At 38.5% G+C, this 22,493-nt stretch overlaps 1 protein-coding gene across 4 annotated transcripts in view; it reads left to right on the top strand.

Annotated features, from left to right (window-relative positions):
- The window catches only part of COMMD1 (copper metabolism domain containing 1), a 155,828-nt gene that overhangs the window by 47,953 nt on the left and 85,382 nt on the right, over positions 1-22,493 (top strand). For all 4 annotated transcript variants that reach the window (XR_016038577.1, XR_016038578.1, XR_016038576.1 and 1 more), the window contains exon 2: positions 13,780-14,061. Coding sequence is in view for 1 of the 4 variants with exons in the window: in XM_055400294.2 (XP_055256269.2) it covers positions 13,780-14,061 (282 nt within the window). In the remaining 3 variants the exon portion in view is untranslated. The remainder of the gene's footprint in view (positions 1-13,779; positions 14,062-22,493) is intronic.

The raw sequence follows: 22,493 nt of genomic DNA, 5'->3' as shown, positions 1-22,493 counted from the left end.
TGCCTGTTTAACTCAAAACATTAAAGAACCAACAACGTTTCAAGCAAAAAGTCATAAAATATAATCATTCTTATCAATGCATTAAATCCCTGTTATTAATTCTTATTCTGCTGTTCTGTGTCTTTTTGCTGCATAGGCTTTTTTGTCTAGTTTCAGACAGTGGGGGTGACTGTCTAGTTGCGGTGCAAGAACTTCTCATTGTGGTGCCTTCTCTTGTTGCAGAGCATAAGCTATAGGGCATGTGGGCTTCAGTAGTTGTGGCTCCTGACTCTGGAGGACAGGCTCAATAGTTGTGGCACATGGGCTTTGTTGCTTTGTGGCATATGGGATCTTCTAGGATCGGGGATTGAAACTGTTTCTCCTGCATTGGCAGGCAGATTGTTTACCACTCAGCCACCAGGGAAACCCTTTCTGAAGTTCTACAGTGGGAATGCATGCTTCTTAGCTGTATACTCAGAGAAATCTGTATATGTAGACGTCGTAACACTTGTTTCTTAACCATTTTCTCTTCTTTTTGTCATCTTCTTCATTGTATTTTTCGTTTTTATATTTGTGATAAAGAATTGAGAGACTGAGTAGTGTTTCTGTACCTGTTATTACCTGAATTTTGTTTTTTCAGCTAGTTGAGTGTTTGATATCTAAATAAATGTTCTGTGAATATTCAGAATAGCAGATATATTTACTTTGCTGTAAATGAATATAATTAAAAAATCTAAAATTACTACGATACAGTTTTTATTAATATGAAAACATAAACATGGATATAAAATTTCATGTCAAATGTTCTGAAGTTTTCTGTAGTTTCCAGCTGACAACTTCTGATAAATTACATATCTTATTTAATGGAGAGTACTGTATAGCTTAACAGTGTGATTTATCTGCTAGGCCTAGCTACCAAGTAGGACTATTTAAAAAACCAGAACTGAAACTACTTCAACAGAGGAAATTGTTAGATGTGATCTGTAGTCTTCCTGCTAAACTGTAAATATTGCACGTGCAGGTATTTCAACATGGTGTTGAGCTTTGTGAACACTTAATAAATAGTTGGTGGTGAACTGATGACTGTATGTGAAATCTTATACATGACTAAGAAAGATTGAAAAACCAAGTGTAATCTCAGTTAGGGATAGATGGTTAAAAATTCACCAGAGCAGTTACTAAAATGTGAGAAAAAAAAAAAAGGCTGCTGCAAGGGGTTACCATTAAGGGCAGGGTAGATCTCTAGGACAGGAGTTCGAGCTTCAGAGTTCAGTATCCTTTCTCACAAGGAGACTTCATTGCCTTTTTTCTCAGTATTTTATTTTTTTGCCTTACAGAAAACTTGTCTGAGAATGTTCAGACATGCAAAAGGGTATAAATAAGTATTTACTTTTATTGAAGTATCAAGGTATGATTTCCTTAAAGAAGTTCTATAAAGCTGCCCTCACAGGGACTTCCCTAGTGATCCAGTGGTTAAGAATCCACCTTGTAATGCAGGAGACTGGGTTTCACCCCTGGTGGGGGAACTAAGATCCCACAGGCTGTGGAGCACCATGAGCAACAACTACCGAGCTCTTGTGCTCCAGAGCCCATGCCACAACTAGAGTCTGTATTTCACAGCTAAGACCTAATGCAGTCAAATAAATAAATAAGAGAGAAAAGAAAAAAAGAAACAACCGCCCTGAAAATTCTGGGAAGTTGGGTCGGTTTACTTACTAGCTAAGCATACTTTCTGGAACATATAGTTATTGGAGCACAGTGACTTAAGTGCTGTCTACCCAAGATTTCCCAGTTGTTTGAGGCTGTTTTTAAATTGTTGATGTTCAGACTTCAGTTTTCACAGGTGTTCTGTTACCTGATATGGATATATTTAACCAGATTCATCACTAAATCTATTACAGTGTGTACTTTTATATTTTTCTCACTCCCATCTAGCTGTCTATCACCAGATTTTGGGCTGTCTGCCCTTAATTGCATGTTAGAGCAGCCAGAAAACTGGAAATTTCTTGGTATTGTCACTGTTACATAATAGTTGTACATGTCATTGCACTTTGGAATGTATCCAGAGGTACTCTAGGTGAGTCCGTAATTGGCCCAATTTTTTTCTTAGGAAAATTACTTTCTTTTTTAATGTGTAAATTTGTTTAATTAGAATAGAATATGGCAGTAGTACTCAACAGACACACTAGTGTGTTGTATATCATTTTTTAATTAATTTTTTAATTTGTAGATTATTTTCATTTATTTATTTATTTTTAATTGAAGGGTGATTGCTTTACGATACCGTGTTGACTTCTACCATACATTGACATGAAATCAGCCATAGGTATACATATGTCTTCTCCCTCTTGAACCTCCTTCCCACTACCAACCCCATCACAGAGCACAGGTTTGAACTCCCCGTGTCATATAGCAAATACCCACTGGCTATTTATCAGTTGTGTATTAAATCTAGTAACGAGAAATATGAATTTGCCTTTGAAATATGATTTGATTGCATTTCTGTGTTTACCTATGCCAGTTGAAACATGGTTGGGTTTTGTTTACAAAGGCTCCAGTAATTTCCCAGGTGTGGAGACATCAGATAAACGGAGACTATTATTTATCACAGATGGTTAGGAACAGGACTGGTTACACAGATATGTGAGGAATAAAGTCTCCTACTTACTCCATATCTCTCCTTTTTGCTGAAGTTTCCTTCTATTGGTAATTTTCAATTGCTGAATTGTGTGAATTGAGAAATTCAAATGATTGCAGCTTTTCTTTTTTTCCTATAAGAAGAACCAGGCATAGACAACAGTGATTTATCAAATTTGCTGTCAACTTGAAATATTTTCTTTTCTCCCCTTTGAAGAGTAATAGCATTTTCTCATTTCTTATTTTTAGCTACTTTAATCTTTCCAATTTGGCAAGAGCCAGCACCTTATTTTCTTCTTGGTATCCTTTTTTCCCTCCTTTTACGTGTAGCCAGGATTTTTATTATAGTGGAAATGGGGCTGACTAGCTATTAGTTGATGAAGTCAGATATGAGATGAGTGTTTTTAGTTTAAAATACAGCTGACCTAAACTGCAAAAATAATAGAGTCAACACCAGTGCTTCTTTATTTTTCAACTTTATTTTTTTTTTCAATTTTCAATTTTATATTGGAATCACCAGTGCTTTTTAAATGTTGTCTGTTGAGGACCAGTTTTGTTGTGTGTGTGTGTTGTTTTTTAGAATTTTTAATTTCTGACCAAAATACATAAAAGTACAAGGTTTAATCTTTTTGTTAGAATAATTGATGTAAAAAAAACCCATTACATTGTCAGAAAAGTTTCTGAATGTTTATTCTCTTTCTACAGTCACCTTGTCGAGGACTTGTAATGAAGTTTGTGAACTGGCGTTGGTCTGCAAACTGTACTTTGGGTAGTACTGCTCTAGATTCCGAGTAAATAAGGAAAGCCAAGGATGCTGCATTGCGCTTTTGGTTACACACCGGATTGTGTGCTCTTCAAGGCATGTTTGTGTTATTCATCTTTTTTGAGAGCTTAGGACAGGACCTATTGGGAAGGTGGTTGAAACTAGGAGATGAAGATCATACGGTGATAACAACTGGAGTCATAAAACTGAGTGGGCTAGAACAAATGCTGCAGATACTCAAAACTGAATTGGGAAGTAGCAACATAGGAGGGTTTCCATGTCAGATTATCTTCTTTTTCTTCAGGAATAAAATAGGCCTTAAAATTGTTTTCTAATAAAGTGCATTCAATATTAATGGCAATTAGAGACAGCTTTCATCATTTTGTTCTGCCTTAATACAAAAAACCGTACATAAAGTAAACAACACTGATTTAGTATAGCACAGGGAACTATATTCAGGACTATATAATGGGAGAAGCGAAAAATATATATAGATACATACATACATAGTGTAACTGAATCGCTTTGCTATACACCTGAAAATCGCACAATATTATAAATCAGCTATACTAAAGAAAATATACAAAAGCTGCATGAAGCCAAAGATAGTTTATAGGAAGGAATAAAACTTAGGAGATTTAACAAGATTGAACCACTTCAAATTACCACTTTTGTAAGTCAACAGTTGAATGCTGGTAATTTTATGGAGCTCAGTCTATAGATGTAGTAACATGGAATGTTAAGGCTGGGGGCAGAGTACATAGAGATCATTTAGGAGATCCCCTTCATTTCATTTTAGGGAAACTAAAGCTCAGAGAAATGTTTCAAATAGCAAAACTGTTTTCTAACTGCAAGTGCAATAAATCAGATTTTACTAATTTGCATGCTAAGTCGCTCAGATATGTTCGCCTCTTTTCTACTCTGGACTGTAGCCTGCCAGGCTCCTCTGTCCATGGGGTTCTCTAGGCAAAAATACTGGAGTAGGTTGCCATGCCCTCCTCCAGGGACTCTTCCTGACCCAGGAATTGAACCTGCATCTCTTGTGTCTCCTGCATTGGCAGGTGGGTTCTTTACCACTGGGAAGCCCTTTTTACTGAAAGTAAATAAAAGACAAAACTGCTTTTCTTTTGGACTATTTCTGCTTATGTTTTGGACGATGTTCTATTTTAAATAATAGCATAAACAGTTTCAAAGGAAATATTTAATTTTTTAAAAACAAGAAAACTTTTGAAAACACTGATTTACCTAAACCATTTTTTGGGCCGTTTCACTTGCTTTAGCTCATTATATGAGCTTTTATTCCAAGAGGCTATAGAAATGCAACTAAGATCTTTTGACCTAGTATTTGATCATTAATTGTGTAAATATACATTTCTTTTATTATTATTATTAGAAAATCTTTTTTGACTGTGCTGGATCTTTGTTGCAGCACACAGGCTTCTCTAGTTATGGCACTTGGGCTCACTAGTTGCAGCACATGGGCTTTGTTGCCCCAAGACATGTGGGATCTTAGTTCCCCAACCAAGGATTGAACTTGGGTGTCCCATGCATTGGAAGGTAGATTCTTAACCATTGGACTGCCAGAGAAGTCCCTAAATATATTTTTGACAGAAAATATTCTTATGAAATAAATCAGGAGAAAAAACATTCTCTTATGACCCTTTACTCAGTTCAGTTCAGTTCAGTCGCTCAGTCGTGTCTGACTCTCCGCGACCCCATGAATCACAGCATGCCAGGCCTCCCTGTCCATCACCAACTCCCGGAGTACACTCAAACCCATGTCCACAGAGTCGGTGATGCCATCCAGCCATCTCATTTTCAGTCGTCCCCTTCTCCTCCCGCCCCCAACCTTTCCCAGCATCAGTCTTTTCCAGTGAGTCAACCCGTCGCATGAGGTGGCCAAAGTATTGCAGTTTCAGCCTCAGCATCAGTCCCTCCAATGAACATCCAGGATTAATCTCCCTTAGAATGGACTGGTTGGATCTCCTTGCAGTATAAGGGACTCTCAAGAGGCTTCTCCAACACCACAGTTCAAAAGCATCGATTCTTCGGCGATCAGCCTTCTTCACAGTCCAACTCTCACATCCATACATGACCATGGGAAAAACCATTGCCTTATTAATAGTCACTAGAGGCAAATTGCTTTTGCTTTCCTGAGGTGTTAAGTTCTTTGTGTTGACAACTGGTAGCATTCTGTAGTTTATAGGCTTAACTAAACAAATGTCTGCACATTTTACATAGCAAAGTTTTTAGAACCTTGACAGAAATGTTGACAAGTAAAGGTTTGTTTTTGGTTACCACGAGTAATTTCTATGGGGGTTGAACTATTGTTAGTTCTTGGTTAGCTTTCTGTGCTTCTAAGTCTGTTTTCCTTAGAAATGATGATGGATTTAAATCCCCTTGATGTGTTCCAGTTCACTTACTTCATGGAAATTAGGGGAGTGCATAACTTTCTGAAGTTCTTAATTACTGTTCCCATTAAGTGGTTGGAGAAGCAAATATTTATATCTCATGCATTATCTTGCTTAATTCCTAATCATTCTTCTTGGCTATAACATAGTCACTAAAGAAGTAGCTATTTTATTCAAACAATTGCCTTGGCACATTCCAGCAATGGTTTTTTCCTTACCATGTTAAAAAAAACCTGCACACAATATAACTAGAAAAAAATAGTTATTTCCAAGTAGGATGAGATTGATGGTAAGTATATTTGTGGGTGAGAATTTTCTGCTTGTTTTTTAAAAATTATTTATATAAGTTGTGAGCAGTACTGACCATGATAAGGAATATTTCTTCAATTAAATTTTGTTTCTTTCTTGGAAAAATAGAATTACCTAAATTCAATGTCATTTATATTTAAGTGAATAAGATACTTATCCTAGAAGTTTATTATTTATCTTTGACATTATTTTATCTAGTTCATTACAAAGAGCTACAAGCTATTACACTGCATTGATTCATCACTTATATTTGATACAGTTAAGAAATAGTACTTTTGCGTTATTGAATTTATGTCCCCGATATTCTTCTTCTTGGTAGTAAGAAGCAAGATTTTCCACATCAATTTGTATTTATTATATTAGACTAGCAGGTTTTGCTTTCCTCTTTTCATCTAAAGTAAAATTAGAGATATTAATGATTCTTATATGGTAATTCTGGTTTTGATTTTTTGAGAAGTCTCCATACTGTTTTCCAGAGCAGCCGCACCCATTTATATTCCCAACAGTGCATGACGGTTCCCTTTTCTCCACGTCCTTGCCAGTGCTAATTTGTTGTCTTTTGAAGATAGCCATTATGACAGTTCTGAGTTGATGTCTTACTCTGATTTTCATTTGCGTTTACTTGATGATTAGTGATGCCCAATGCCTTGTGTCTGTTCGTCATCCATATGTCTCCTTTGAGGAAATGTCTACTCTTCTGCCCATTAAAACTTTTTTTTTTTTGAGCTATTGAGTTGTATGAATTCTTTGGATATTAACTGCTTATCAGATATATTGTTTGAAAACATCTTCTCCCATTCAGTAGGTGACCTTTTAGAACAAATTTTGGAATTATTTGTTCTGGTTCTGTGAAAAATGCTGTTGGTATATTGATAGTGATTACATTGCATCTGTAAATGCCTTGGGTAATATGGTCATATTAACAAAATTAATTGTTCCAATTTGTAAACAAATATTTCTTTTTGTCTGTGGTATCTTTCGTTTCTTTCATTAGGGTCTTAAAGTTTTTCATGTATAAGTCTTTTATCTCCTTTGTTAGGTTTGTTCCTAGTATCTTATTCTTTTATAAATGGTATTTACAATGCACTCCAGTATTCTTAGAAAAGAAAATGGCAACCCACTCCAGTATTCTTGCCTGGAGAATTCCACGGACAGAGCACCTGGCAGGCTACAGTCCATGGAGTCGCAAAAGTTGGACACTACTTGGCGACTAAACCACCACCAGTATTCTGGCGTGGAAAGTTCCATGGACAGAGAGAGGAGCCTAGCCTACCGGGTACAGTCCACAGGGTTGGAAAGCGTTGGACACAACTGAGCGACTGAGCACACACACACATTTTAAAATTTCTCTTCTGATAATTCTGTTAGTGTATAGAAATGCAACAGATTTCTGTATGCTAATTTTATATCCTGCAACTTTACTGGGTTTATTTATGAGTTTTAATAGTTTTTTGGTGGTATCTTTAGGATTTTCTATATATAGTATCATCATCTGTGAAGTGACAGTTTTACTTCTCTTTCTATTCGGATTCCTTTTATTATTTACTTTTTCTTGTTCAACTTCTGTGGCTGGAACTTACAATTCTGTGTTGAATAACAGTGGCGAGAGTGGGTATCCTTATTTTGTCCCTGATCTTAGAGGAAAGGCTTTCCACTTTTCACCATTTAGTATGATGTTGGCTGTAGGTTTGTCCCATATGACCTTTATTAAGTTGAGGTATGTTCCTCTGTACCCACGAGAGTTGTTATCCTAAATAGATGTTTTATCAAAAGCTTTTTCTACATCTCTTGAGATGATCATAGGATTTTATTCTTCAATTTGTTAATGTGGTATGTCTGATTGATTTTTGGATTTGAACCATCCTGCATCCCTGGCTGTGTGGATCACAATAAACTGGAAAATTCTGAAAGAGATGGGAATACCAGACCACCTGACCTGCCTCTTGAGAAACCTGTATGCGGGTCAGGAAGTAACAGAACTGGACATAGGACAACAGACTGGTTGCAGATAGGAAAAAGAGTACGTCAAGGCTATATACTGTCACCGTGCTTATTTAACTTATATGCAGAGTACGTCATGAGAAATGCTGGGCTAGAGGAAGCACAAGCTGGAATCAAGATTGCCGGGAGAAATATCAATAACCTCAGATATGCAGATGACACCACCCTTATGGCAGAAAGTGGAGAAGAACTAAAGAGCCTCTTGATGAAAGTGAAGGAGGAGAGTGAAAAAGTTGGCTTAAAGCTCAACATTCAGAAAACGAAGATCATGGCATCTGGTCCCGTCACTTCATGGCAAACACAAGGGGAAACAGTGGAAACAGTGGCTGACTTTATTTTTTGGGGCTCCAGAATCATTGCAGGTGGTGATTGCAGCCATGAAATTAAAAGACGCTTACTCCTTGGAAGGAAAGTTATGACCAACCTAGATAGCATATTAAAAAGAAGAGACATTACTTTGCCAACAAAGGTCCATCTAGTCAAGGCTATGGTTTTTCCAGTAGTCATGTATGGATGTGAGAATTGGACTGTGAAGAAAACTGAGTGCCGAAGAATTGATGCTTTTGAACTGTGGTGTTGGAGAAGACTCTTGAGAGTCCCTTGGACTGCAAGGAGATCCAGTCATTGGAAGGCCTGATGTTGAAGCTGAAACTTCAATACTTTGGCCATCTGATGCAAAGAGTTGACTCATTGGAAAAGATCCTGATGCTTGGAGGAGTTGGGGGCAGGAGGAAAAGGGGACGACGGAGGATGAGATGGGTGGATGGCATCACGGACTCGATGGACATGAGTTTGAGTAAACTCCAGGAGTTGATGATGGACAGGGAGGCCTAGCCTGCTGCAATTCATGGGGTCGCAGAAGAAATGTACCCTAAAATCACAGAGCTTCAGTTCAGTTCAGTCGCTCAGTCATGTCCAACTCTTTGCAACCCCTTGAACTGCACCACACCAGACTTCCCTGTCCATCACCAACTCCCGGAGCTTATTCAAACTCATGTCCATCAAGTTGGTGATGCCATCCAACCATCTCATCCTCTGTCGTCCCCTTCTCCTGCCTTCGATCTTTCCCAGCATCAGGGTCTTTTCCAGTGAGTCAGTTCTTCGCATTAGGTGGCCAAAGTATTGGAGCTTCAGCTTCAGCATCAGTCCTTCCAATGAATATTCAGGATTGATTTCCTTTCAGATTGACTGGTTGGATCTCCTTGCTGTCCAAGGGACTCTCGAGAGTCTTCTCCAACACCACAGTTCAAAAGCATCAATTCTTTGGTGCTCAGCTTTCTTTATAGTCCAACTCTCACATCCATACATTAGTTTGCATTTTCTGTCTTACTAGTTTAGGTTGCTTTTTTTTAGCCAACTTTTTCACTCTCCTCTTTCACCTTCATCAAGAGGCTCTTTAGCTCCTCTTCACTCTTTGCCGTTAGGATGGTGTCATCTGAATATCTGAGGTTATTGATATTTCTCCTGGCAATCTTGATATCAGCTTGATCTTCATCCAGCCCAGCATTTCTAATTATGTGCTTTGCATGTGAATTAAATAAGCAGGGTGGCATACAGTCTTGATGTACTCCTTTCCCTATTTTGAACCAGCCCGTTGTTCCATATCTGGTTCTAACTCTTGCTTCTTGATTTAATGGATGAGGGAGCTTACACATCTGAAGCAAGGTCCTGGAGGAACACCCCACCATGTGCAGCAGACGGTAGGGTGGACATGGTGGCAGGTTTCACTCCTGGGTGGAAGGGATAGTTTAGTCACTGATTCATGTCCATATGGAAGTGGAGATTGCCAGTTATAGGGGGAGTTACGTCAGATTGCGTTAGTTACCAGGGAAATCAGAGGCCCACATCTCTCATCAACCTTTTGATAAAAAGAGCCACTAGCTGGAGGCTGAGACAAGTTTGTAAGGTCAATCATGTGAGTAAAGCAGGCGCTGTTAGGCAAGGGATGTACAGAGAACAAGAGAACAGCCATCTTGAGTGACCTGACTGTAGAGTTCTTTTTAACCTTAAATGAAATACATATGTAATTCTAATTCACATATAATAAAGTTAATATGCATAATTTCTAATCAATATGGTGAAATGAGTATAATGTAAAGTTAAAAATGAAAGTGAAAGTGAAGTTGCTCAGTCGTGTCCGACTCTTTGCCACCCCATGGACTGTAGCCTATCAGGCTCCTCTGTCCATGGGATTCTCCAGGCAAGAATACTGGAGTGGGTTGCCATTTCCTTCTCCAGGAGATCTTCCCAACCCAGGGTTGAACCTGGGTCTCCCGCATTGAGGGCAGACGCTTTACCATCTAAGCCACCAGGGAAGTACTAATGTAAAGTTAAGAGGAAAATTTAAAAAGTAAAGTAATTTAAAATATTTATTTAAAAATGTGAACATTGAGGAGCTTTTGCTTCCACTAAGACTTTGTGCTTCCACTGCAGGGGAAGCAGGTTCAATCCTTGGTCAGGAACTAAGGTCCTGCATGCCATGTGGTGCAGTCAAAAAATTTAAAAAAAAAATGTTGAAGCATTACTGAATTAGAACATATAATAAATTAAATACTTGCAAGTATATATAGCATCCTTGTGAATGTGCAGCAATAAATGCAGGCAGATATAGATGTTTTGGTTTGGTAGTTTAGATATAAAAATACAAATGGTATTGCCTCTGGTAATGAGATTTTGTGAAATGCTCAACAGCCTATTTATAAAGTTCTGATCAAACCAAAGTACAAGCTATGTTAGTTGCATTCCTGGAAAATTTTGAATTTATTAAAACTGTGCAAAAAATACTTTTTTTAATATGAAAAGTAAAAGATTAATTTCCAGGTCCAAGTAAACAGGTTTTCTTTCCACATGATCTTAGATGGGACACTGCCAAGTCATGTGGGACATGTGTCAGTTTTGTAGCATGTTCTTGAGCAGGGGTTGGCAAACTACATCCTGTAGGACACACTGTTCGGGCAAAGAAAAAGAAAACTATGTTATAGAGATAGTTACACATTTATTTAGGTGAATCGATTCCAGTTCAAGGTATTATTGATTGGAATCCAATCAAAATAACTTCTGTCACACATGAAGTTAAATCAGGGTTGCTGCTGCTGCTGCTAAGTCGCTTCAGTCGTATCCGACTCTGTGCGACCCCAATAGATGGCAGCCCACCAGGCTCCGCCGTCCCTGGGATTCTCCAGGCAAGAACACTGGAGTGGGTTGCCATTTCCTTCTCCAGGGCATGAAAGTGAAAAGTGAAAGTGAAGTCGCTCAGTCGTGTCTGACTCTTAGTGACCCCATGAACTGCAGACTACCAGGCTCCTCCATCCGTGGGATTTTCCAGGCAAGAGTACTGGAGTGGGGTGCCATTGCCTTCTCCATAAATCAGGGTAGATTTCTTGATATGCTTTGAGGAAAAGAATGATACACATCACCTGTGTTGTGCTGTGATATTGTGAAGCAAAATGCCAGTGGAAATAATTTTATTTAATTATAGTATATTATGCAAGTTAATGTTTCTGTTGAGTCACATAGCCAGAAATTTTGGATCCTTATACCTGGTAAATGGGCAGATATTCAGTAAATGTATGTTGAATTGTTATGAGAAATGCCTTTAATATATGTTCTAACATTATTGTACAATTTTTATATTAATAGAGGAATGTTTGTCTTTCAGCCTCTGTTCCACCCATTCTACCTATATTCTATGTGTACACTACCTACCTTTACATTCCTCTGTTCTCATTTCTAATGCTTAAGTTTAGGTAGAACTCTTGCTTCCAAATGATAGCAATACAGCTTAAACTATTTTGAATAGTAAATAGGATTTTTTGGTGTCTACAGGTGGAAAAGATGCTGAGATAACATGGAGTTGAAGAGAGGTCTGTAGGAACCAGGGCCTTAGGGATTACAGAACAGGGATATCACTCCATTAGAATCCATTTTCGTCTTTTTTTGCAATCAGATATTTTGCCAGAAAATCAAAGATATCTGTTGGCAACAATCTAGCCTCATATTCTTCTGGTACCATCACACCCAAGAGGCAAGACCACTTCTCCACCTACTCTAAATTGGGAGATTAATTTGGGTCAGTCATTGTGCCCAGAGAGAGGAGGTATTGTATTTTGGTTTGGAACTCTTGATCAGGCAGGGGAAGGCTTGTTCTGAGATGAAGTGTTAAACATCACTGTCCTGTCCAAGGCTCCATTGCCTGAGCCCTTTGATGATTTCCCGCTTCAGTTTAGCTGCTTATTCTTCTCAGAGCAGCATTGGCAGTTAAGGTTTGAAAATTTATGGAAAAGCATAATGTAGTATATGTTAGAGTAGTATTATTGAATATGAACTATTTGGTTGAAGATAGGCTACAAATCTAAAATAATACATTAAATTAACAAAATTTACTTCGTACATTTTATGGACAACGCAGCACACATTTATAGTATATCAAACCAAGCCTGACTATAAGGCACTCTGAAATTATGTAAGATTTCATCAGAGCACTAATTCATTTTACTCTCATCTTATTATCTTATTTTTATGCTTTTATTATTATTTTCTCATCATGGAACTCTGGATATTTATAGATTGTAGTTATTAATAGAGAATTTGAGTGACATGGATTTTTTTTTTTTCTTTTGGCCATGCCTTATGGCTTCTGAGATCTTTGTTCCCTGACCAGGGGTTGAAGCTGGGTCGTCAGCAGTGAGAGCATGGAGTCCTGTCTACTGGTCCACCAGGGAGTTCCCAATGTGAAATTTTTAACAGTAGCTTTTCTGATATTCAGTATTTTCAAAGGGAATATTTTTGTACTTATGAAGAGCTTATTCTCACTACTGTCTTTTGATGACCCTTTTTTAAAAGATTTATTTATTTGGCTGTGCTAGGTCTTCATTGCTGTGCATGGGCTTTGGCTAGTTGCATCAGGCATGGACTACTCTCTGGTTGGAGTGCATGGACTTCTCATCGTGATGGCTTCTCTTGTTGTGGAGCACGGGCTCTAGGGCCTGTGGGCTTCAGTGGTTGTGGGGCATGGTTCCCTAGTTACGGCTCGCAGACTCTGGAGTGCTGGCTCAGTTGTGCTACAGCAGGCTTAGTTGCTCCATAGCATGTGGGATCCTTCCGAACCAGGGATTGAATCTGTGTCCCCTGCATTAGCAGGTGGACTCTCAACCACTGGACTACCAGGGAAGGCCTTGGTGTCCCTTTTTGAAAGCTTATTCAGTGAATGGAATTTAGAAAGATTGTAACGGTAACCCTGTATATGAGATTCAACAAAAGAGACACAGATGTTTAGAATAGTCTTTTGGACTCTGTGGGAGACGACGAGGGTGGGATGATTTGGGAGAATGGAATTGAAACATGTATATTATCATATGTGAAACGAATCACAAGTCCAGGTTTGATGCATGATACAGGATGCTTGGGGCTGGTGCACTGGGATGGCCCAGAGGGATGATATGGGGAGGGAGTGGGAGGGGGGTTCAAGATGGGGAACACATGTACACCCGGGGCAGATTCATGTCAATGTATGGCAAAACCAATACAATATTGTAAAGTGAAAAAAAAAAAAAAATTAAATAAATAAATAAAAATCTGGGAAAAAAAAGAGAATCATTTAAAACTGTGATCTGTAGTTAAGAAACTATCTTTTTCTAGTTATCTACCAAATTCAAATTTATTTTCTTTTTCTGTTTTTAGTCTATTGCATCTGCAGACATGGATTTCAACCAGCTGGAGGCATTTTTGACTGCTCAAACCAAAAAGCAAGGAGGGATCACACCTGAGCAAGCTACTGTCATTTCCAAGTTCTGGAAGAGCCATAAGACAAAAATCCGAGAGAGTCTTATGAACCAGAGCCGCTGGGACAGAGGGCTTCGGGGCTTGAGCTGGAGAGTTGATGGCAAATCGCAGTCAAGACACTCAGCTCAAATACATACTCCTGTTGCGATCATGGAGCTGGAAATAGGGAAAAGTGGACAGGTGAGTTCAAACTTCGATCAATTTCCCTTTGAAAACTATATTTTCTATTACATGTTAGCCATACATTCAGAACAATTTATTTAACAGTCTTTGTTTGCAGAGTTAATAATAGGAAAAGATTCTGCTTTTTAGAATCCTTTTTCAGAGACAGAAATTATCTGAAAATGTGGACATTCTCAATTGTGGATTGAGTCTGAAAGCCACCAGCCTCTGGTATAGCTATCTCAGAGGAACAAAATGGATCAATAAAGTGACTGCACAGAAGTTGGCCACTGCTCCCTTTTGGTTAGTTAGATCTCCGCATTCAGAATCTCCAAGGCAATGATAAAGATGCTAAATAAAGACCAGAAATACATTAAACAGCACAGAACAAAACTGACTCACAAAACTCATCTTTATAGGCATTCAGGTATAAGAGGCCATGCATTTTAATTACAATATTGTCCTAAAGACCCTGCTGCTGCTGCTGCTAAGTCACTTCAGTCGTGTCCAACTCTGTGTTACCCCATAGACGGAAGCCCACCAGGCTCCCCCGTCCCTGGGATTCTCCAGGCAAGAACACTGGAGTGGGTTGCCATTTCCTTCTCCAATGTGTGAAAGTGAAAAGTGAAAGTGAAGTCGCTCAGTCGTGTCCGACCCTTAGCGACCCCACAGACTACAGCCAACCAGGCTCCTCCATCCATGGGATTTTCTAGGCAATAGTACTGGAGTGGCTTGCCATTGCCTTCCCCGTAAAGACCCTGAGTATATACTATTTCTGTCCCTGATCCTACAAGTAATTTTTAATTGATACTAATTATTTACAAAACAGTATTGCTTTCCTTGCAATGAAGAAGAAAATGGCAACCCACTCCAGTACTCTTGCCTGGAGAATTCCATGGACAGAGGAGCCTGGTGGGCTCCAGTCCATGGGATCACAGAGTCGGACATGAGCGACTCTCACTCACTCACTCACTGCTTTCCTTTCATTTTCCAGTGTCATTATAGCAGACATCCACATGGTTTTTCTTGAAGTCAGTTTGATCTGGCAGTCAAGTGACTGCCAGATCAAACTTTTAATGACCTGGTATATGTCTTTTGGCGGGGGGAAAGGCAGCAACTTGTAATTAAGAAGAGAAAACCCAGATCACTGAATTAGCTAATTAGATTTATTTCCAGGTAAATAATCAAATAAGTGGTTCTGTTACATGCTATAATAGAAATTTATTCCTTTTCTTCTAATAAGGAGAACATTTTTTTTAGCAGGCAGGTTTCCTCACATATTCCCTTCTTGAGTTTCTTAGGATTGTTCAGTATTTGTAGTTCCCTAATGTGAAGAAAGCTGATCGCCAAAGAAATGATGCTTTTGAACTGTGGTGCTGGAGAAGACTCTTGAGAGTCCCTTGGACTGCAAGGAGATCCAACCAGTCCATTCTAAAGGAGATCAATCCTGGGTTTTCATTGGAAGGACTGATGCTAAAGCTGAAACTCCGATACTTTGGCCACCTCATGCGATGAGTTGACTCACTGGAAAAGACTCTGATGCTAGGAAGGATTGGGGGTGGGAGGAGACGGGGACGACAGAGAATGAGATGGCTGGATGGCATCACCAGCTCGCTGGACATGAGTTTGAGTGAACTCCGGGAGTTGGTGATGGACAGAGAGGCCTGGCGTGCTGTGATTCATGGGGTTGCAAAGAGTCGGACACGACTGAGCGACTGAACTGAACTGGACTGAACTGAATGACCTTTTAATTTTAATTTAAAAGATAATCCCTTTTTAAAAATTGTACTTTTGCAAAATTTATTTTGAGGTCCTTTTATTTCTTTATTTTGCAAGCCTTTATGAATTTGGTTTCTCTGATCCTGAAGTCCATTTTCTTAACCACTCCAATTATTCCTAGACCAAAAATCAGACATTTATAAAGGTGCAGAAAGTATTCTTGGATATTTAAGTTTTATCAGCCATTTGTATAGGCTATTCATTTTTTATTCTGGCAGTAGTGATTATTTCATTTTGTCTTCTAGTATTTGTTATTTGGGCAAGAAGATGGAAACATACGTATCTGCTTTGACTTTCCTAGAAAACCATGTGCTGTGCTAATAAGTCACTTCAGTTATGTACGATTCTTTGCCTCCCTGGTAGCCCACCAGGCTCCTCTGTCCATGGGATTCTCCAGGCAAGAATACTGGAGTGGGTAGCCATGCCCTCCAGGGGATCTTCCCAACCCAGGGATCGAACCCGCATCTCTTAACCTCTTCTGATTGGCAGGCAGGTTCTTTACTACTAAGTGTCACCTGGGAAGAAAACTATTATAGTATTCCTTTAACTTGATATTTTCCTAGTATTTCTTGAACTAGGGTTTATAATGTGCCTTTTGATTTTATATGCCATCTAAACTTACTGGGTACTGACACAGGGATTTAAAAAATCTATTTTTGAGTTCCTATGATTTTCCTTTCATTTTGTTAGCTAAAGTAATAAAAACTTCTTAAAAAATAGTGAAATGGTTTTTTGTCAATCAGTAATTCTAAACATCACTACAGATGTTTTTTAGCTAGCTTCAGGAACATTTCTTGATTACTTAGAATAAGTTCGTAATTTTTTTTTTAAGAGGACAGATATTTTAGGCTTGACAGCTATATAGTTTCTGTCGCAAGTACTCATCTTTCTTGCTGCAGCTCAGAAGCAGCCACAGGCGGTATGTAAACAAATGAGCATTGCTGTTTTTCTAGAAGGTTTACCTATTTCAGTAGAATCAATAGGTCCTAGAAGTCAGAGAGTCTTTAAGCACTCATCTAAGGTAAATTACATAGGTAAGGTGACATATATGCCCATTTTCTAGAGAAGGTATACGAGGCAGATAAGTGACTTGCTTCAGACACAGCTGCTAAGTGGTAAAGTGAGAACTAAAATGGGGATCACCAGACCTAGTTTTTCCAAAAATCATTGACGCCTACATCGAGGAGCTTTTTTTAGATTCTCACAATAGTCTGTGCCAAGAAAATATGTTAGGTATACAATGTGGTTGATTACCATCACTGAGCAATAAGAGGGAAAGAACTTTTGATATACACAACAAAAAGGTTGAATCTCAAAATCATTTGCTGAGTGAAATAAGCCAGATGAAAAGGTTTTTTAGCATAATGTATGATTCTGCTGCTGCTGCTGCTGCTAAGTCACTTCAGTCGTGTCTGACTCTGTGTGACCCCATAGACGGAAGCCCACCAGGCTCCCCCGTCCGTGGGATTCTCCAGGCAAGAACACTGAAGTGGGTTGCCATTTCCTTCTCCAGTGTGTGAAAGTGAAAAGTGAAAGTGAAGTCGCTCAGTCGTGTCCGACCCTTAGTGACCCCACGGACTGCAGCCCACCAGGCTCCTCCATCCATGGGATTTTCTAGGCAATAGTACTGGAGTGGCTTGCCATTGCCTTCTCTCTCTACTCATATAAAATTCTAGAAAATGCAGAGTAACCTATAGTTACAGGAAGCAGCTGCTTAGGCATAAGAATAGAGAGAGGGATGAAGTTAGATTACAGAGGGGTGCATGAAAATTTTTAAATGTGGTAGAAATGCGTATGTTCATTGTGGCAACAGTTATATGGAAATATATGTATATCAAACTTATGAAATTGCATACTTTAGATATGCAGTTTATTGTACATTATTTATACTTCAAAGTTGTAAAGAAAATGATCACTGTGCAAATGATTGGAAATGTACTTAAACCCACAAAAATTGTTTGACTGCAAATGTATTCTTAAATCAAGAAAAGGTGCAAAAAAAAATAAATAAACTGTAGTAGAACCTAGACTGGTGGTAAAATATACAACCCAGATCCTACTGGAAATGTTTTTGTGAGACCTGGATTTTTGGTTAGTATTTCTGTCAGCTTCTAGATGAATGTTATTTGTGACATACTCTACTAAGTCAAGTTACCAATTTTTAGAACGTACATAGGCAACAAAGGCAAAGTTATTTTCACAGTACTGTCATTGGATGAGTTTGTTAGAGAATTAATGATGCTAGAGTATTAAGAGGTTGCTTCTAAGAAGAACAATCAAGTTTTCTGAACTCTGGTGTGTATGTCTGTTCATATATCTCAATCAACTAAATCACTGTATTCATTTTGTGTCATTTTAAATCAGTGGTTCTTGGTCAACACTGCATATAAGAATGAGTTTTGGATCTTTAACAGTTTTCATGCTCTGGACATCCTTCACACTAATTAAATAAGAATCTGTGGAAGGCTTCCCCAGTGGCTCAGTAATAATCTGCCTGCCAGTGCAGAGGACACAGGTTTGATCCCTGATCTAGGAAGATTGCACATGCCATGGAGCACCTAAACCTGTGGGCCACAATTACTGAGCCTGTGCTCTAGAGCCCAGGAACCTCAACTGCCGAGCCCACATGCCACAATTGCTGAAGCCTGCATGCCTAGAACCCGTGCTCCACAACAAGAGAAGCCACTACATTGAGAAGCCCGTATATTGCAACTAGAGAGTAGCCTCGCTAGTCTCAACTAGAGAAAAGTCCGCACAGCACCAAAGACCCAGCACAGCCAAAATATAATAAATTTTTTAAAAATTAAAAAAAAAAAAAGATTCTGTGGTGATGGGACCTGGGCATCAGTGTTCTTTAAAACTGGTGATTTCAAAAAAAGGGCGGGGACCTTCCAGACCATCCAGTGGTTAAGACTCCACTGCAGGGGTTACAGGTTTGATCCTTGGTCGGGAAACTAAAATCCTGCATGCCCTGTAGTGTGGCCAAAATACAAACAAACCAAAAAAAAAAAAACCAACTAAAACTGGTGATTTCAGTATTCATCCAGAGTTGAGAACCACTGTGTTAAAGGTAGCAAAATACTCTGATTTAAAATGTTAATAGAGCTTGGCATTAAATTTTTACAGTGAGAATGATGTTGGCCTATTAGTTCTACTTGCCATAATTTGTGAAGTGGTTGAGGACTATTTAGAAAAGGCAGAGGAACCAGAGATCAAACGTCCACTGGATCTTAGAAAAAGCAGGAGAGTTCCAGAAAAACATCTACTTCTGCTTTATTGACTACACTAAAGCCTTTGACTGTGTGGATCACAACAAACTGTGGAAAATTCTTCAAGAGATGGGAATACCAGACCACCTGACCTGCCTCCTGAGAAATCTGTTTGTAGGTCAAGAAGCAACAGTTAGAACTGGACATGGAACAACAGACTGGTTCCAGATTGGGAAAGGAGTACGTCAAGGCTGTATATTGTCACTGTGCTTATTTAACTTACATACAGAGTACATAATACTAAATGCTAGGCTGGATGGAGCACAAGCTGAAATCAAGATTGCCAGGAGAAATATCAATAACCTCAGCTATGCAGATGACACAACCCTTATGGTAGAAAGTGAAGAGGAGCTAAAGAGCCTCTTGATGAAAGTGAAAGGGGAGAGTGAAAAACCTGGCTTAAAACTCAGCATTTAAAAAACCAGATCATTGCATCTGGTCCCATCACTTCATGGCAAATAGATGGAGAAACAGTGGAAACAGTATAAGACTTTATTTTGGAGGGCTCCAAAATCACTGTAGATGGTGACTGCAGCCATGAAATTAAAAGACGCTTGCTTCTTGGAAGAAAAGCTATGACAAACCTAGATAGCATATTAAAAAGAGACATTACTTTGCCAACAAAAGTCTGTCTAGTCAAAGCTATGGTTTTTCCAGTAGTCACGTATGGATGTGAGAGTTGGACCATAGAGAAAGCTGAGCACCAAAGAACTGATTTTTCCGAACTGTGGTGCTGGAGAAGACTCTTTAGAGTCCCTTGGACTGCAAGGAGATCCAACCAGTCCATCCTAAAGGACATCAGTCCTGGGTGTTCATTGGAAGGACTGATATTGAAGCTGAAACTCCAATACTTTGGCCATCTGATGCGAAGAACTGACTCACTGGAAAAACCCTGATGCTGGGAAAGACTGAAGGCAAGAGAAGAAGGGGACGACACAGGATGAAATAGTTGGATGGCATCACCAACTCAATGGACATGAGTTTGAGTAAACTCTGGGAGTTGATGATGGATAAGGAATCCTGGTGTGTTCCAGTTGCAAAGAGCTGGACATGACTAAGCGACTGAACTGACTGAGGACTATTTATTCAGGTACTAGATGTGGTGGTGGTAGGTTTTTGGTTTTTTTCCCCCCTCCCTGCTTAAGTTTCTCTCTCCTACCCAGTTTGTCTGCATCACTTCTTTCTTTGGTCCAAAAAGTACATTTGACAATTGGCAGCCAAGTGCATGTATTACCTCTTTTTTTTTTTTCTTATTAACCACAATATATAATACCTTTGGAGTATGAGGAAGCCAAAATAATAGAGAAGTTACTAAGGAAGTAAATATTTATGGAAGTATGCAAAGCTAGAGAAAATGACTATGCACTAGTGACCTAATTACCTTTCTTGTAGTAAATGTTTTTTCAACAGAAATAAAATTGTTTCAGGAATAAAGCATGAATTGAGTCATAAAAGTACACAGAAAACTTTGAGGTGACCATTTCATGTCCAAAGGGAAGAACATCAGTGCTTTACTTGTATAATTGATATCCTTTCTTATTTTATCATAAATCATAGAGAGACCTAAGCCTTGAGGACTGGCATGTATATTTAGGAAAGTTTCATTATTTTGCTTACTTCGTCAGTACCACGGTTGTGTTTGTCTTTTCTGGAACTGAAATAGAATTTCTCATAGAATGTTTTTCTTTTTTTAAACAGTAACGTTTTTTTGGGGGGGATTGTTTATATGCTTAGTAGAGTCTCATATGTAGTTATTTTTCTCTTTTGAGCCTCAATTTTGGCTTTTTATAAAGACATGTTAGTTTTTCTTTTGTAACTTCTTGTTTTTCAAGACCAGTAAGACATTTTGTAAGGAAACATTTTGCCACAACTTCCATGCTAAACCATCCAGTAGTAAATTATTTCTTCTTTCTTCTGCTAAATTGTTTTTTCTTAAGTATTTAGAGATTCCCTGCCTGTAGAGATCCTGATGTATAAAGCTCTGTTTCTTTATTGTCATTTTAAAAAATGGCTAATGTTCTTGCCTTTTCTAGATGAAGTTTTAGTGTATCAAGCACTCTAGTTGTGGGCTGTGTTTTCAGCCAACATAGGGAAGAAGTAGAGTCTGCCTTTACTGATCTGTTTTTTTTTTTCCTGCCCGTCTCATCAGATGTGCAGTCCTGTCATTTTCAAGCAGTTAAAGTTAGATGAGATATGAGGTATCAAGAGATCATATACAATGGTGAGTGAGTATGAGTGAAAGTTGCTCAGTCACAGACCCCAGGGACTGTAGCTCCCTGGTTCCTCTGTCCATGGACTTCTCCAGACAAGAATACTGGATTGGGTAGCCATTTCCTTCTCCAAGAGATCGTCCCAACTCAGGAATCAAACCTGGGTCTCCTGCATTGCACATGGATTCTTTACCATCTGAGCCATCAGGAAGCCCATACAATGATAAACATGCTCTCATTCTTTGGATCAAGACAGATTTGGCTCTGGATGAAAAGGCCAGTATTTTCTCTGAAACAGGTAAATATCTAATCTCAAAAGAAAGCAATCACTTGTTTTTAATTTGCGCAATTCCTTCTAAGACAATGTACACTGATCTCCTTGTATAATTCTGTCTGGTAAGGAGCAAGAACCTGCTAAAACCTGAGTAATAATCAGTTTTACACTGAGCGCTCTTACATACTATTGTAGCCTCTTAAGCCTGAGCACAGCCACAACTCCCTGCTTTGTGTTATAGGAGAAGAAGTTTAAAACACATTCTCTCTTTCTCATGCCTTTGTCTTTTACGTACAAATATATACACTTATCTGTATATGTATCAGTATGTGGGGAAATTTTTAAGGATGGGATATAGAGAATTAACAGTCACCATTTTGAGATCATGTTGTAATAGCTTAGATAATCTTATTTAGTTATACAAGTTGTAATGCTTGGCCTATTTCTGATAATTCTTGTTTTTAAAGTTGGGTTTTCACTTTTAGCAATGTAATAAAGGAAAACCTTCCAGAGAAATTAGTCAAACTATTCTAACAAACCACCCTTTGTCAGTATGGATTGATGAAATGTAACAGCTTGAGGATGCTTTAAATCAGTTTAGAATACTTTTTTTTAATAAAGGAATTTCTATTTTATATTTTATATAAAGTTTCAAATATTGGGTTTATTTAAGCTTTAGTTCTAAATAGGTCAACCCTTTTTGTAGCTGTAAGATATATTTCGTAATAGTTTGTTTTCTAAAGTTGTAGTCCTAAACTTACAGTTCCAAGATATAATTTGTAGAAGGACAGTGCCCAAGATCTATAACAACACAGAAAATAAATAGAGTAAAAAATGTGGTCCTGGTTGAAAGCAGTTGTGATTTTTATTGTGTTCATTTTTGTTAAACAAACATGGAGACCCAAAACTTAATATTTA

The sequence above is a fragment of the Moschus berezovskii genome, chromosome 11 (assembly GCF_049115385.1).
Source record: "Moschus berezovskii isolate FMDL1 chromosome 11, NW_MosBer_1.0, whole genome shotgun sequence".
Lineage (NCBI taxonomy): Eukaryota > Metazoa > Chordata > Mammalia > Artiodactyla > Moschidae > Moschus > Moschus berezovskii.
Note: the sequence above shows the minus strand (reverse complement) of the source record. Positions and strands in the feature narration are given on the sequence as shown.